This window comes from Rattus norvegicus, chromosome 17 (genome assembly GCF_021556685.1).
Source record: "Rattus norvegicus strain SHRSP/BbbUtx chromosome 17, alternate assembly SHRSP_T2T, whole genome shotgun sequence".
Classification (NCBI taxonomy): Eukaryota; Metazoa; Chordata; class Mammalia; order Rodentia; family Muridae; genus Rattus; species Rattus norvegicus.
The window spans coordinates 41,826,510-41,843,020 of NC_141550.1; the positions used below are offsets into that span (position 1 = coordinate 41,826,510).

Sequence of the window (16,511 nt, forward strand, 5' to 3'; positions counted from 1 at the left end):
ACCTATGTTTTTGTTGTTGTTGTTTGGGGTCGCATTTCCAAGAGAATTGAGCGGCATTTTCCGTATTTGAATGAGCCCAACACTATTCTCGATGTGCAGAGAAGTGAGTGTAAGTTTTAAAAATTGTTCTCTGAAATGATTTTAATACTTCCGTGACTTTGACGTCATAGACCACATAACCCCATCCCTGGAGATCCTTTCTGCGCTTGAACAAAAGAATCGGAGACGCCCTTTTGCCACCCGCAACCCACCACGTGGCTGAGTGAATGCAGGGCCTGTGGGTAATCGGTGGCGTACGCGCGCCCTCGAGTGGTCGGAGAGTTCTCAGCAGCTGGAACTCAGACTCAAGTTTCTCGCCCGCAGTTTCACATCGGCTCTTGGCTGGAGAGAAATCCTATTCATTCAAGCTTTTTTGGTTTAATTGTGTTACGATGGTTTTGTTTGTTTGTTTCAAGAGGCTGGGAGGAAATTGGTGTATATCAGAATGACCTGGAGATATTTTACAACCTAGGAGATGCTAATTTCAAAAGTTATATAGGCGACTTTAATGTGCTGCAAGGGCTTTAAAACGCTGCTAGGCAGCAGGCCATCCAGAGCCATAAAGTGAGCCTTTCTCTCAAAAACAAAACAAAACAAAACAATACAAAAAACAGAAACAAAACAAACTAAATAGCATTGCTGGAATCGAAATGGCAGTTTTAGGGGAGAAATGCAAGAGGAGATTAGTTCAAAGGAACTCTCACGTATTTGCTAATTTGTGCTAATTCCTTTAAACTTTATTCCTGCTCTCAAAACCTGCGGTAGAGTGTTAACGAGAGATTAATATTAAGCAAGACAAAGTAATTGACAAGGATTTTAGTTCAATATACCGAAATTTCTTGTACCTTCCGTCCCATGTGTCAGAACTTTTATTCTCTAAGCAAATCATTTTCAAGTTTTGGTTTAAATCATAACGATCTTTAATTAGCAGTATGAAAAACCACGAAGCCTGGTTGGTTGCAGGCCAGTCTGAGCCCGCAACACCGGATGATCCTGTGTTTTGAAAGTGAGGTGTGCGGGGCGGAGCCGGAGCGGGGTTTTATTTATTTATTTATTTATTTATTTATTTATTTATTTATTTATTTATTTAAAGATGACGTTTGGGCCTCGGGTATATATAATATACTATATACTATAGTGTATATATATGTATATATACACTATATATTAGATAGTCCTGAACTAGGCGTTTCTGCAAGGCACAGTAAATTCCAACCCACATAGAGTCTTACATTTCCTTCCGTATCTTGGACTGTATTCCGGGATATTCAAGTGCCGGTAACGGAATCGAAACAAAAAAATCAAACGACCTAGATTCAAACACAACTACGCTTCCCCGTCTCATTAACGAAGGGAATGCGTTTGCTCACAGCTGTGAGAACTTGGAAGAAAACTGGGAAATACGTGAAATAAGAGTATATTAAGATATAACTACTGGAATTGCAGGTTTGCAAATTCTCTCGACAGTAACAAAACTCCAAAGCTCCAAGCAGTAAGAAAAGTCTCAAAAGAACTCGGTCATTTCCTGGAGAACATTGTGTGGTAGGAAGTAGGTCTTTCCGGGTTGCTGAGAGAACCTCTGAAATTGAACTCTGGAGGTTAAGAGTGACTGAGTTGGCAGTTCTTGCTCTAGCAAGGTATGATGGGAAAAGAAACGGGCAGATGCAAAACTGGAGAATGCGGGCATCGATCCCGCTACCTCTCGCATGCTAAGCGAGCGCTCTACCATTTGAGCTAATTCCCCTCCTGATGGCGAGGGGCTGCTACCTTGCTCCTTTTTCATATCTGGATGTAATTCAATGCTAGCTGGTGTTTCCAACCCATCAAATAAAGGTTGTGAGAGTGGGGGTGGGATGGAGGGGGTGTTAGTGTGTTTGTTGATTTGATTGTTTTTTAAGTTCAATGAAATCCGGACAAGATGATTAAAAACGGAAATGGAGAAGGTAAAATAGAGTATTTAAGAAAGGTTCTCCTGGGCTAGGGTTGGTGTTTTATAATCTCAGAACTGCAGGGGACGGGAAGAAAATTGCCTCCTCTTTGAGGCCATCTTGTTTTACATAGCAAAACGAAGCTAAAAGTATGAGATTGTGGCTTGGTTGTCACGGAACAGTCCCGGGGTTACTTGCGCCCTGTATAGATGACAGACAGCACCGCCAGTTCTGGACAGCACAAAACGACCAGGACGCAGAGATCACTAAAACAACGGTGCTGGGATTGACAAGAACTTAATGCTGGGGTACCCTGTCCTGCCTGGTTTGTGTGTCAACTTGACACAAGCTGAAGTTATCACAGAGAAAGGAGCCCCAGTTGAGGAAATGCCTCTATGAGACCCAACTGTAAGGAATTTTCTCAACTAGTGATCAATCTGAGAACTCAGCCCATTGTGGGTGGTGCCATCCCTGGGCTGGAGTCTTGAGAGCAAGCTGAGCAAGCCAGGGGAAGCAAGCCAGTAAGTAACATCCCTCCATAGCCTCTGCATCAGCTCCTGCTTCCTAACTTGCTTGAGTTTCAATCCTGATTTCTTTGGTGATGAACAGCAGCATGGAAGTGTAAGCTGAATAAACCCTTTCCTCCCAACTTGCTTCTTGGTCATGATGTTTTGTGCAGGAATAGAAACCCTGAGTAAGACAGACTCTGTGCAAGGAAACCAGGTGCCAGATGGGAATTAAACATTAGGCCGAGAAAAATAATGTAGTTCCCTGGGCTGGGCTTTGGCTCTATGGCTCAAGAAGGCTCACTCTTGAAGGTCAGTCCTTTGGGTTTTTTCCCCCCTCTCTTTTTCTTTTCTTTCCCTTTGCTTCCTTCTTTCTTCTCTCTCTCTCTCTCTCTCTCTCTCTCTCTCTCTCTCTCTCTCTCTCTTCCTTTTATTCTTTGTTTTTATTTTTTAAATCACTGCCAGAGGCCACATGGCCATGAGTGAAAATGTCTGTCTTGGTTAATTTCTCTTTCCTTTGGTTTCTACAGGCACTATTTCGAGGAGTTTCAAATTTAATTTTCCAAAGTAAATATCAAGAAATGGTAATTTTGAGGTAGAGCCCACGATGACCTGAAATTCACTGTGTAGTCAAAAATGACCCCAAAGTCATGATCCTCCTGTCTTCTTTCAGGAACGTTCCACTACCTTCTGCTAGAAGTGAATACATATATTGTTTTGGCCTAGAGAAATCTTTGTAAAAAAGGAAAAGAAATATTTGTTCTTTTCCTTTTGGATTTACAGAGTGCCAGTATCAGGTGTGGTTCCAGGTTCTGAATAGAACTGTGGAGAGGTTCCTAGTCAACAAGCACAAGTGCTATTGCCTCATCTGAAAGTTTATCAAAAAGACTTCCGCTTGTGGGCTTAATGTTTATTTTTAAAAACGCAATAAAATTGGAGCAAGATAATAAGAACTAAAAGAAAGAAAGTGAAACATTTAAGTCAGTGATTCTAGAGCCCGGTGTACCGGTGGACTGGTGTACCTAAGCAGCTGGGGGACTGAGATGGAGGCCTGCCTGGATACTTCATGAACACCAGCCAGTCAGAGCTAGGAAATAAGATCCTGTAAACATGCAGAAACAAATGAGTAAACAAAGAGGAAAAGGAAAGAAAAGAAAAACACACATCCCCAAGGCTGACCCTATGTCTCTGAGCTGTGCAAGGAGCCCATAGGAGGCCTCTCCAGAGTCTTTAGATGTCAACACTTGCTTTTTTCTCTTGCTTATTCATTACAGTCAGGGTTGACAAAGGAAAATGGCTTTCTGTGGGAAGAAGCTCCCTCCATCACATAAGAGATTTTAAATCTCAGATGCTGAAATTGTTTATAGAAACCCACTGTTATTCCTCTCATGGTCAGACCGACGCAACCACTGTCTAGATTCTTCCTTCTTACTGGACAGAATCTGCCCAATCTGGTCTCTATTTATCCTTCAAATGACTATGAGAAGTGTAGGTGTGGAACAGGACTGAAAGGCTAGCCCATTCCCAGGCACAGATCCATCTGCTGTGCGACTACACTCGCACTATGAGATTTTCAGCAGGAACACATTTTGGAGTTCCAGTAACACTGGATTGGTTGTTAACTTCCCAAAAGCTCAGTTGTGGTTGAAGATGAGGAATATCTTAAAATCCACACTTAAGTTTTGGGAGTTGCTAAATGGTGCCACCCCCTCCTCCCGCCCCAACTTTAGGAAGAAGTACCCAAGCACCAAAATACACTGGCCATGGCTGTCTGCAACCCACAACTGGCTTCCCCAGTGTTCTCTTATTTGATGCAACTATATCATTATCTAGCAAACCTAGATAAATCTAAGAAAAGAGGTAAGCAGAAAGGACAGGCTGGCTACAGAATATCTAGAGGGAGTCAAGGACAGGGAAACTTACTAGGTTTTTTTTTTTCTTGTTTTTTATATATACCCATGAAACTATGAGCATCATATAGGAATATGTCCAATGTTTGAGAACACCTAAGAGAAATGTTATGCTGACAGAGCAAAACGAGACCATATGATATTATTTCTTATGCACACCTTATGTCCTTTGGTAGCTCAGTTGGTAGAGCGGAGGACTATAGAAGAGTTTACTTTTCATTGACCTATCCTTAGGTTGCTGCTTTGAGTCTGGCTTGAAGGAGAAGTGTTTTGATAGTATCTGGTCCTTTAGACCCTATGATACCGCTCCCTCTTGCACTGATTGAATATGTAGAATGTGTCATCTGCTCACAATGCTTAGGTTTTATTTTTTTATTTTTTAAACCAGGAATTAGACGTATGAGATAGCCAGTGGGGTCCCCTGTGGTCTTGACCTTGGCAAAAATTTTATGAGGCCAAGTCAAACTTACCCCGAAGCAAAACGCAACGTATCATTTCTCAGATAAAGCCTTTATTGTTCAGTCCCTTTGCATAGTGTGTCCCCAACACTCTGCCTCACTTGTGACTGTTCCACACATACCTAAAATGTGTGGTCGTTTCATCTGGGATGGTAGTATGGAGAAAAGGTCGGCGGGGTTGATTGAGGAGGAGTCTCTGAAAATGACAGGAGATGGGTATAGAGACCCATGCCTGGAATCCCGGCACCTGAAGTGGTTGAAAGCAGAATCTAGGCAGAGCTCATAAACACCTCCAGCTTCTGATTTTGCTGTTAGTGTATGTGTTTTGGGTTTTCTTTCTTAGAGGCTTTCTGGTGCACCTAGACTGTTCCACTCCTTACAGCCTTCCTTCAGCTCTCCAGCTTCTCGCCTATGTAGTCTCTGCTCTTCTCGCCTATGCAGTCTCTCTTCTCGCGTATGCAGTCTCTGTTAGCCTTTCATAATTAATAAGCTTTACAATTTATACACCCCAACAAATAAAAGTCTCCTTGTATGGCTTCCTATGCTTTCCCACGGTGCCCATTTTTCTGTTTTAGGTACCAGGAGGCTGAGTGGCACTATAGGTGTTGCTAACCAAGCACAGCAGTGTACTTAAAAATGGAGTAACTAAATGTATTAAGTTTGAAGTATATATTGTGTTATGTATGTTTGCTCTAGTATAATTGGGCAACATAACATGGGCCAGAGCATTTCTTAATACGTGCTGTGATTAGTTCTTCTCAACTTGACACAGGAGCCTTAGCTGTGAAAATGCCTCTATCAGATTTGGTTGTAGGCAAGTCTGTGGGAGCATTTATATAATAAATGATTGATGTGGAATGGCTCAGTCCTCTGTGAGTGATGCCACCCTGGGGCAAGTGGTTCTGAGTTGTATAAGAGGCAGGGTGACCAAAGAACGGTGAGCAAGCCAGTAAGTGGCACCCCTCCATGTTATCTGCTTCGCTTCCTGCCTTCAAGTGCCTGCCTTGCTTGAATGTCTGCCCAGGCTTCCCTTATGATAGACTGTGATCAAGACATTTAAGTTAAATAAACCTTTTCTTCCCCAAGTGGCTTTTGGTCATAGTATTTTAAACACAGCCACAAAAACCAACCTAAAACACATATCAAAAGCTTCTCAAGTTTCGTATCTCATGTTTTTGCATTCATTCTTGATTTTCCGTTTCTAAGGTGAGCAAATAGCTCTGCTTCAGGATGTCTGTCTATGGTATCGCTGCCATTTTCTCTCACTTTTAATATAGAAAGGAGGTAAAGAGACAGGATAGCACAGTAGGACAAGGGTCATGAAGACCTTTACTGATGACTGTCTGCGTTTAAAACAAATCAGAAAATAGAACAAAATAACCAGCAGTTTCATAAACCAGGTCAATGTATATACCTCCCTTCGATAGCTCAGTTGGTAGAGCGGAGGACTGTAGGTAGATGTTGATATCCTTAGGTCGCTGGTTCAAATCCGGCTCGAAGGAGGTGTCTCTTTTGTGACATACCCTCAAAACAGTATTAAAAAAATGTAATTACATTAAAAAATGTAATACCTAATCTAGGTTAAATCCCTCTTTATATTATATAATATAAGGCATCTTTCCATTATTACCTCTCCTCATGACCCGGAACTCTGAGTTTTTGTACTGCACAGTTTACCCCACATCCTGATATCACTGCTTTCAAAAGGGTATTCCTTTTCAAAAGGGTATTCCTTCGAGCCGGATTTGAACCAGCGACCTAAGGATCACTACAGACCTCTACAGTCCTCCGCTCTACCAACTGAGCTATCGAAGGAAGATGTCAAAGGCGCCTTTAATATTTGTAAAAATATATAAACACGCCGGAAACATTTTATACGTCATAATTTATAATATCCAAACTTTTCATAACTCATAAATTCCATGAAAATATCTCTGGGTGACTTCTTGTTTTTCCTAACAGACTTGTTTTCTGTCTTAGGAAACTGAATGGCACCATTGATATTTGCTAGCCGAGCATGACAGTAACTTAAAAATGAAATAACTAAAATTATGGCTTGGGGTGTGTGTGTGTGTGTGTGTGTGTGTGTGTGTGTGTGTGTGTGTGATGTTTCATTCATTTGCCCCACTATAATTGTAGAAAATAGTATGTACTACCCCTTTCCTACTTGTCAAAGGTCTCTCAAGTTTTATGTCTCCTCCTGCATTTGTGTCTACCCTGGTTTTCCTTGTTCAGAAAGGAGAATCACGGGGTTCTTTGGTGAAGTGGGCTAGCAAAAGCTCTGCTTAGGATGGTATTGTTTGTCTATGTTACCTCTGTCATTTTCACTCACGGTTAATAAAGAAAGGAAGTGTTGAGACTGGACAGTTTAGCAGGGAAAGCGCAACAAAGGGAGCGGATGGTCCTGTCTGGAAGGGTTCGCGAACATTCTTATGAGCGGTTTTTTTAAAAAAAAATCTGTGTAAAACACCTATATATTAAAAGCACTCAACTCAAACCTGTTCTTGAACATCTGTTGAGGGGTCACTAGCTAACTATTTTAGTTTTTAAAATATTCTGGTGCTCCAAAAACATTTCCTTATATTTCAAAATGAATCAGAACAAGTTTACCAACTATTTTACAAATATTAAAGAAACACTAGATGGCTTCCTTCGATAGCTCAGTTGGTAGAGCGGAGGACTGTAGGGGCCCTAGTGATCCTTAGGTCGCTGGTTCGAATCCGGCTCGAAGGAGTGGCCTTTTGAAAAGTTGGAATCCTAGAATTTTCAAGGAAATTTAAAGAATGCAGTGAACCAATGTCATTTGAACTTGTGGGATTTATGGTAAAATAAACAAACCTCAGGTGCTGTGCCGTACAAAAAAAAAAACAATTTAGGTATTCCTTGAGTTCCCGCAAGCAGTTACTTTTCACGACTGGGTCACAAGAAGGGGTAACGATGAAAAGATGCCTTGCACAACTATTTCGCATGTTCATTCATTGGACGACTCAATGATTCTTCACGATCCGCTCAATGCTTATATATGTAATAAAATTTAAAAGGGTCTCTCTTGTAGCCCAGGTTGGTCTGGAATTTCCTTTCTTCTCCATCTCCCAAGAGCTGAGGATTACAGGGTTGCCACTACTTCCAGTTTACTTGGCATTTAATGTGTATAAATATTTCATTAATAATTTGAAGCACACACAAAGTAAAGAAAGCATCTAGTGTTGCCACTTAGCCATCACACTCTTGTATCTTCTTTACCTGTATCCCTCCTCTAGCTCTCAATGTTTTGAAATAACTCTGTAAGGCGCTCTCACGTGTCAGCATTGCTGGTGAAGTAGTCAGAAATTAAAAGTAGGGGTCTTTTCTCTTCACATTCACTTTTGATAAAAGGATCAGAGGTAACCAACAGCAAATCCTGTTCAATGAAAGTCCCCAAAGTAAGGTTTAGTTATTAGGTCCTCAGACGCACCCGAGCTTTACAAATAACGCCCAGATTCTGCGGACACGGTTGCCCTGTCTTATGTCTCTATAATTTTCATGATAATGAAAGATAAACAATTATGTAGGGCCTTGGCGAGGGAAAACTTAAGTACTCAGGCTCCGTCCGTAAAGTAGAAGGAAAGGTTAGTACATCATTTTTAGCAGCTTCGTTCGAGCGTCATCAGCAACTATTAGGAGCTGGGCTCTGGGGTGTAGGTCGGGATAGGCAGACATGATCGTAGCCGCGCAAGCGGACAGCAATAGTGAGGACCGCGCCTCCTGGCGGCTGTTCCGAGGCTTCACTCGGCACTGTTCAAAGCGTGGTCAGTGAGCTGAACAGAGAACCTTCGCTCATCAACTTGCAATAGATTCGAACACAACGGTAGTCAAACAAACTTTTTACTCATACATTTGCAGATTTAAATAGTCACAAGGTGAAATGTAAAATTACTAGAGGCGTGTTTAAAAATATAAAACCGGAACTCCAATCAAAATTCCAAAAGCTATGTGCAAATTTATAAGCTGCTTCAAAAACTTTATTTTTAAAATGTTTAAAATTCGATTGAAACTTCAAATAATTAAAACTTCAAAGCTCAGACTGAAGTTTACAAGTTGAACTTCATAAAACTTTTTAACATGTGAGTTATCCCTTCAACCACATTCACACCACAGTCCTGGTAGACGGTGTTTTAGTCTCTACAGCACACTCTCCCAACACTGTTCTGCAAAAACCACGCGAGGGGCACCAGGGCACGCTCTTGGAGCATGGAGGCAAAAATCACTCATGCACATTTTTTTAAAAATTAAAAGTATTCCGTGAGAGCTTGCCTCAGATCAGAGTTGCACAGGACCGAGATAGTCTACCAAGACCCACTCCTGCAGCTCCACCCCCTCTCGAGAGTCTAGTTTGTTAGGCCCGCCCAGTCCTCCCCGTCTCGCCCCGCCCCAGAAGGGCACCGAAGATTTACGTCACTTAGTCCGGACCGCAGATTGTCCCGCAGGATATGCGTCATCAGGTGGCGACAGATTTGCGGCTGTCGTGCTTCCTATATCTGCCATGGTGAAAGTAGGAAAGCTGGTGGAGGAGCAAAAGGCGGCGATGGAGGAAGAGAAAGAGGTGAATGCAGAGGCGGCGGAGGAGCTGGAGGAGGCCGAGGAAGCGTCCTGCAACGGCAGCAAGAAGAAGGTAGTTCCGGGTATTGTGTACTTGGGCCACGTCCCGCCGCGATTCCGGCCCCTGCACGTTCGCAACCTGCTCAGCGTCTACGGTGAGGTGGGACGCGTTTTCTTCCAGGCCGAGGGTAAGCCCTACGTCGAAAGGAGAGGGTAGCGTTGCGGGCAGAGGATACGACTTATTTTCTTAGCTGTCCATGTATGAGGCGTGGGGTGCTGGCTCTGGGAAAGCTCTGGCTCCCTACTAGCTGCTAAGTATGTAGCGCTCATGTCCCTTAGGTGGCAGGGGCGGGGAAGGAAAATGGAGAGGGTGAGTGGATAGAGTATGCTAATAAGGTCCGAAAGATATCCTCGGATTTCTTTTCTTAAAGATTTATTTTATTTGTATGGGTACACTAGCTGTTTTCAGCCACACCAGAAGAGGGCATCAGATCCCATTATAAAATGGTTGCTGGGAATTGAGCTCAGGACCTCTGAAAGATCAGTCAGTGCTCTTAACCACTGAGCCATCTCTCTAGCCCTCCTCGATTTTTCACATAGTCCCTGACACTGTATAATTAACCTCCTTCAGCCTCTTCCACCTCTTGACGTACACAATTTGGAAATGGAGGTAGGGACTGGAAATGGAGGAATGAGTTAAAGAAAGGAGAAGCTACACCTTACAGACAGCCCGAAAAGGGTTGTAAAGTAGCACCCAAACAAGCAGGTTTGGACGTATGGCCAAACTGAGGTGTGTCTCAGTGGGTGCTTGACCAGGATGTTCATTGTGTTTGGCTCACAGACCCCTTTGTGAGACGAAAAAAGAAGGCAGCCGCGGCTGCAGGAGGAAAGAAGGGAGCTAAATACAGCAAGGACTATACCGAAGGCTGGGTGGAGTTCCGAGACAAACGCATAGCCAAGCGAGTGGCAGCTAGTCTACATAACACACCCATGGGTGCCCGCAAGCGCAGTCCCTTCCGTTATGACCTGTGGAACCTCAAGGTGAGTTCTAGGTTTCTCTGTCACACTTTCATTCTTACCTCCAGCTCTAGCCTGGGCACCCCATCTTTCTTGCTAGGTCTAAGAAGCTCCCAGTTTCTTCTCCATTCTGATCGTCCCTATTTTAACCTTTTCTTGTTTTTCTGCCCACAGTATTTGCATCGTTTTACTTGGTCCCACCTCAGTGAACACCTTGCCTTTGAGCGCCAGGTACGAAGGCAACGCCTGAGAGCAGAGGTTGCCCAAGCGAAACGAGAGACTGACTTCTATCTTCGAAACGTAGAACAGGGACAACGCTTTCTTGCAGCTGATGGGGATGCTACTCGACCAAATAGCTCCTGGACATTTACTCAACGTCCCACTGAGCAGGAGCTGAGGGCCCAGAAAGGAGCACGGCCAGGAGGGCGGGAACGAGCTCGGCTGGCCACAGTCCAGGACCAGGCCCGATCCAACAGAGGGCTACTTGCCAGGATCTTTGGGGCCTCTCTACTTGCAGAGAGCAGGAAAGAACCGTAGCCTATAAGGGACTACTAGTGGAAGAAGAAATGCCTGCCAGCCCTGCCTCCTTCTCATCTGCCTCCTGCAGAGTGTAACCATCTAGGCAGATGTTTGCTCTGTTCCACAGACCAAGAGTCTGGTAAAAGGCCTTTTTTGTTGGTGTCTTTTACCCACTTTGACCAAATCTTTTAAGTGCCAGTCTGAGAACTTTACTCATACTATCCAGGATGAAGACCACTGTAGGTGCCTGCTGTGTTTGTCATCTGATTGCCTGCCTCTTTCTCAGTGGGCACCTAACAGTTTCTGGCTGGAAAGAGTAGACTTGCCTTCCACTAGGGTAGTGGTCTGTGGTCTTTGTTCACTGTAGTGGAGGGCTGAATTAACAGGAATTGGATTTGTGGTCCAATTTGTGGTTTATGTTTAAAAATAAAAAATAATTTATATGCTTTTTAGTTTTTTTCAATAAGTTTTAATTTCTTTTGAAGCCACACATACCACCAAGTTACTCTAGCAGATATGATCCCAATGCTCCTCAAACCTTTTTTATTTTGAGATAGGGCCTCACTCAAGTGCTCAGGCTAGCCCTGAATGCATTCTGTAAGTTGTTCAAGTTACCCTTGAGCTGACTCTGGTCAGGTAGGGTCTGGACATGAAATCCTGTCTCAGCCTCCCAAGAACCTAGGATTGTAGGCCGGTTGTCAACAGGCCTAGCTTTAATATTCTTAAATAAACAAATAGAATAATAATTTATCTTCCTTCTCTTTGTAGGGTAAATCCTTACCTAGAAAAGGCATTTACAAGCTATCACAAGCCTTATCTTTTAAAATGTTTCAATATTCATTTTGGTACATGTCTTCTGTACAAAAACTGCATATGTGATAAGAAAGATGTTTACTAATAGATTTAGGGGTTAAAAAACTCTTATGATTTGAATATGCTTGCCCCAGGGAGTAGCACTATTAGGAGATGTGGCCTTGCTGAAGTAGGTGTGTCACTATGGGTGTAGGCTTTAAGACCCTCATCCTAGCTGCCTAGAGTTCAGTCTTCCACTAGCAGCCTTCAGATGAAGGTATAGAACTCAACTCTGCCTGCACCATGCCTGCCTGGATGCTGCCATGTTCCTACCTTGATAATAGATTGGACCTCTGAACCTGTAGCCAACTCCAATTAGATGTTGTCCTTTATAAGACTTGCCTTGGTCATGGTGTTTATTCATAGCAGTTAAACCCTAACTAAGACTAACCAGTGTATGAGCTTCTCATGGATCCATCCCATCTGCCTTTCCAAGCCATTTTTCCTGTCTCCATTCTCCTTCCTCAGTCCAGCCCACATTGCGGTTCTATCACATGGACTGCCTTCCTCAGTACCTTCTGAGACTTCTCTTCCAAAGGCCTAACCCCCTGGCCCCTTGTTCCCTTCTTCACAAGCTCAAGTGCACTTCTTCAAAATTAAGCCAACTAGAATATCAGGCTGGCTTCCCCTGACTTCCCCGCCTAAGGTGAGCATCCTGCTTCTGTGGGGTGGGAGCATCATCTATCTATGGAGTAGCTCCTCCTGTTTTACCAGAATTGTTGATGTTTTTACCCTGGTGTTATTAAGGATGAAGATTAACTTTGACTCTAGGGTTTCAGTTTGGTAAATATTCACTAATTCTTTGCGTTGTTGTGAGGAGAGGTTTTATAAAAAAAAAAATCTTAAATAATACACTTTATGCACTTTGCTACCTGTGATGTTTGCTTTGACAACCAATTTGGAAAGTATCAGAGAAGTCTCATCTATTGTGACAGTGATAAGGAGTGTCAGGAAGTTCTTGGTCTAAACAGGCACAAAAGTAATAAAAGGCAGAGTTACATCTTCTGGGTCTCTGTAAGCCTACTCTGTCTACATCAAGCCTTTTCTACAGGAACAATGGTGAGAACAGAATGAAAGTTAAAGTGAAAGACACTAATCTGTGGTTGTAGTTCTGTGTGACTAGAGCCCATTAATGAAACATTGACAAAAGCAAGTGTTGGCTAGACTTTGTGCAAGCTTTTAATCTCAGGAGTTCCAGAACCACCAGGGCTACACGGTGAGGAAGAATCAGGGAGAAGGAGGAAGAGAAGAAGACAGGACAAAGTGTTTTTCCAGGCTCAAAAAGTACCTTGTAGGGGTTGGGGATTTAGCTCGGCGGTAGAGTGCTTGACTAGCAAGTGCAAGGCCCTGGGTTTGGTCCTCAACTCTGGACAAAAAAAAAAAAAAAAAAAAAAAAGTACCTTGTAACTTCATTACTAGTTGTAGGACCTGTGCTGTGGAGTTACAGCCAAAGCTAGCTGACTCCTGGCTAGCAGTGTGGCGTGTGCAATTAAGGTCATTGTGCCCATATGTGCTGAGTCTCAGTTGGCAATATGGGCCATGGATTAGTTTATGTGATGGCTACCCCTGGAAATTAGTTACAGGTTGATGTGGGCTAAATATAAGGAAGAGTGCTCTCATTTTTAATTTATATAGGTTTCTCCTGACTACCTTTCTCTGTGTGACCAACCATCCTGGCTGTTCTGGACCTTGCTTTGTAGTCTAGGCTGTACTTGAGCTCACAGAGATCTGCCTGCCTCTGCCTCTTCCTCTGCCTCTTGAGTGCTGGGATTAAAGGCATGTACCACCACTGCCTAGCCTTGCTCTGTTTTTTAATTGATTTTTAGAAAACCTTTTTCTTCTATGTATGGTGGTTACCCTCATATGCGTCTGTGCACAGTGGGACTTACATCCCCTGACACTGACAGTTGTGAACTGCCACGTGAGTGTTAGGAGCCCATGTCATCAGGAGGAGCACAGGTCCCAATGACATCAGGAGACACTGCAGTAACCACTGTCATTTCTGTCTCCATGTTTGTGAGTGTGATAATAAAACCACTTTGTTTAAGCCATTTGCTACTGAAAGATTCCTAGGCTAGCTCTCTCATAACAGTATTGGAACCTTATGTCCCAATCTGATCTATCTAAGGAAAAGTTTGAGTTAGTGATGGCTGCCTGTGTACTAAGGGTCAGTGGGGTGCACCGGGCCAAATGGAAATGAATTCAATTGGATTAAGGTGTTTTCTGTTGTTCACTTCCTTACTTAAAGATAGGCCTGCCTTTGTGAACAGGATGAATTCTCAATTGTACCTCCCCCTCAAAGTGCTGAGATAACTGGCAGATTGTTCCTATCAGAGTCAGACTCCTGGCTTTCTGTTTGGAAATCAGACCCGTAGAATTTTCCAATAAGCTGTTTCCAGGCTCCTCCCCTTGAGGTCAGGGATTTGAACTTGTCAGTGAAAGGACTCAGCATGTAAAAGCACTTGTCACCAAACCTGATGAGCTGAGTTTGTTCTCTGGTAGAACTCATGGTAGAAGGAGAGAACCATCTCCTGCGTTTGCCCTGATTCCCACAATGAAGCCAGAGCACTCTCTCCTCTCCTACCCTCTAGTAAATACATGTAAAAGAACTAAAAACAAAAGGCCGTCTACATCAGCTAAGCTGAGAAGCTGGAGGGTAGACAAACATTATGGAGGCCAGTAGATGTCATCGACATTAAGATCACTGACAATCATTGTGACCCACCCATGTCAAGAGTATCTTCAGAAAGCTGCTTTCTGAGAAGTTCATCAGAAAGCTTGGTTATGACTTGCATTACATTAAATCACACTGGGAAGGTCTGGGGGGGAGGTGCAAAAGGTTTCTGAAGGAAAAAATAAACTGGCACTTGTCCACCATAGGCAGCAACGCACTGCAAGGAGAGTGTCCATGTGAGGACTCTTGGCTTTGTTTTAAACCTCTCCTCCAAGAATGAACACAAAAACAGCAGCTCATCCTGCTCAATTTTCTTTGATAAACAACTGTTGCAGTGCGGGTAGAAACAAGCTACCACCGCTCATAACCAACGGAGGGAGAGGGGCTTTTGTGGGGAAGTGGATGCATCTGGTCAGTCAGGACTAAACACTATGCAGTAGCTCAAGTAGACCTGAGAAATGAGACCCTCCTGCCGCTAGGGGGCGATATGGATGTGAGTCTGTGCTAGAGTGAGTTGGTAAATCCTGGTTAGATAGATTAGCCGAATAAGGAATTTTAATTTGGTAGCCTAAGTGCTTTTGTCTCAGGGATGAGTCAGTGGTCAAATAAGGGACTATACCTTGGGGGCTAGCTTGAGGAATGTAACAGGGAGAGAACAAGGGCAAAAGGGCAAAACATGTTTCCCATGCTCTGGTCGGCTAGAGCCCCTTCAACCAAGCACACACAGGCCTGAAAGGGAGACTGGAATTTGAACCTCCCAGCAGCTTTTCTCTCTTCTGGCTGTTTTGTGGCCTTGTAGGATAGTAGAGTTCAAGTTTGTTTTAAAAAATGGAAGACTTGAATCTTAAATTGTGTTTTTCATTGACTGTTCTTGTACGATGTAGTTCTTTGCACTACAATTCTGTCTTTGTTAGGGTTTTACTGCTGTGAACAGACACTATGACCAAGGCAACTCTTATAAGGACATTTAACTGGAGCTGGCTTATAGATTCAGAGATTCATCAAGGCAGGAACATGGCAGAGTCCAGGCAGGCATGGGTGCAGGAGTCGCTGAGAGTTCTACATCTTCATCTGAAGGCTGTTAGGAGAACACTGACTTCCAGGCAGCTAGATGAAAGTCTTTTAACCCACACCCACAGTGACACACCTACTCCAACAGGGCCACATCTAATCTTGCAACTCCCTGGGCAGAACATATACAAACCATTACAAATACTTAGTGTATTTTATTAATTAAACAGTATCTTAGTGATTTGGATTATACAGTGTAAAGAATGTTCAGAATATGTTCTAAATGTCACAATGTAAATACTATATTATCTGGCATACATTGTCAAAAAGTAACAAGCCAGAAATCTGAAAATTCTGAGACACTTGCTTTTGTTTTCCTAGTGTGTTAGAATTCTACATTGTATCATTGGTGAATACACTGGATAGTCTTATGTCAACACAGGTTGAAGTCATCTGAGAGGATGGACTCTCAAGAAACTGCTTCCATGAGATGGGTTTGTAGACAAGCCTGAAGGGCATCTTCTAAGTGATGGAAGAGGACCTGGTCCATGGTGAGTGGTGCTATCCCTGGGCAGGCAGTCCTGAGTTTTACTAGAAAGAGGCTGAGCAAGCCATGGGGAACAAGTTAGTAAGCAGCACTCCCCTGTGGCTTCTGCATCAGCTGCTGTCTCCAAAGTTGGAAGAGGAGATGTGTTCCTGGGTACAAATCCCCAGGTCAATGCCACTGTTTGGATTGCCCACTTCCACCTTTCTAATAGCCCCTGTGTGACTGGTGCAGGGGCAAAGCATTTATGAGTTCATACTCTGCTTCCTGCTTTCAAGCACATTGGTACCAGGTATCCTAGTACAGTTATTCCTCAAACTGTCTTAATATCTACAACAGGCAAACACCTGTTGAATGGAATCAGGGTGAAGCTCCAAAAACCCATTCATCTTTGAATCTCTAAAGCGATACCTTGGATGTTGAGTGACAGCCTGGCATTTACTTTCCTATTCCTCTTAGTCATTAGGAAGACTCC

The 16,511-nt window shown here is 43.3% G+C and overlaps 1 protein-coding gene and 3 non-coding genes across 5 annotated transcripts; 3 read left to right on the top strand and 1 right to left on the bottom strand.

Moving 5' to 3' along the window:
- The first annotated feature begins 6,258 nt into the window (after positions 1–6,258).
- Positions 6,259–6,343, top strand: Trnay-gua5 (transfer RNA tyrosine (anticodon GUA) 5). The gene is given in 2 exon segments: positions 6,259–6,295; positions 6,308–6,343. It is a non-coding gene; the product is annotated as a tRNA-Tyr (tRNA).
- A 228-nt stretch (positions 6,344–6,571) lies between these two features.
- Trnay-gua7 (transfer RNA tyrosine (anticodon GUA) 7) lies at positions 6,572–6,656 on the bottom strand. The gene is given in 2 exon segments: positions 6,572–6,607; positions 6,620–6,656. It is a non-coding gene; the product is annotated as a tRNA-Tyr (tRNA).
- Positions 6,657–7,490: 834 nt separating this feature from the next.
- On the top strand, positions 7,491–7,574 carry Trnay-gua (transfer RNA tyrosine (anticodon GUA)). The gene is given in 2 exon segments: positions 7,491–7,527; positions 7,539–7,574. It is a non-coding gene; the product is annotated as a tRNA-Tyr (tRNA).
- A 1,738-nt stretch (positions 7,575–9,312) lies between these two features.
- Abt1 (activator of basal transcription 1) lies at positions 9,313–11,407 on the top strand. 2 transcript variants are annotated; one of them, NM_001025674.1, is made up of 3 exons: positions 9,313–9,607; positions 10,261–10,460; positions 10,611–11,407. In NM_001025674.1, the coding sequence occupies exons 1-3, from the start codon at positions 9,364–9,366 to the stop codon at positions 10,971–10,973; spliced, it is 807 nt and encodes a 268-aa protein (NP_001020845.1). In that variant the 5' UTR covers positions 9,313–9,363; the 3' UTR covers positions 10,974–11,407. The 2 variants fall into 2 exon arrangements, with proteins under 2 accessions (NP_001020845.1, XP_087446779.1); XM_087590653.1 differs by having other exon boundaries at positions 9,343–9,574; positions 10,611–11,398.
- Positions 11,408–16,511: the final 5,104 nt, after the last annotated feature.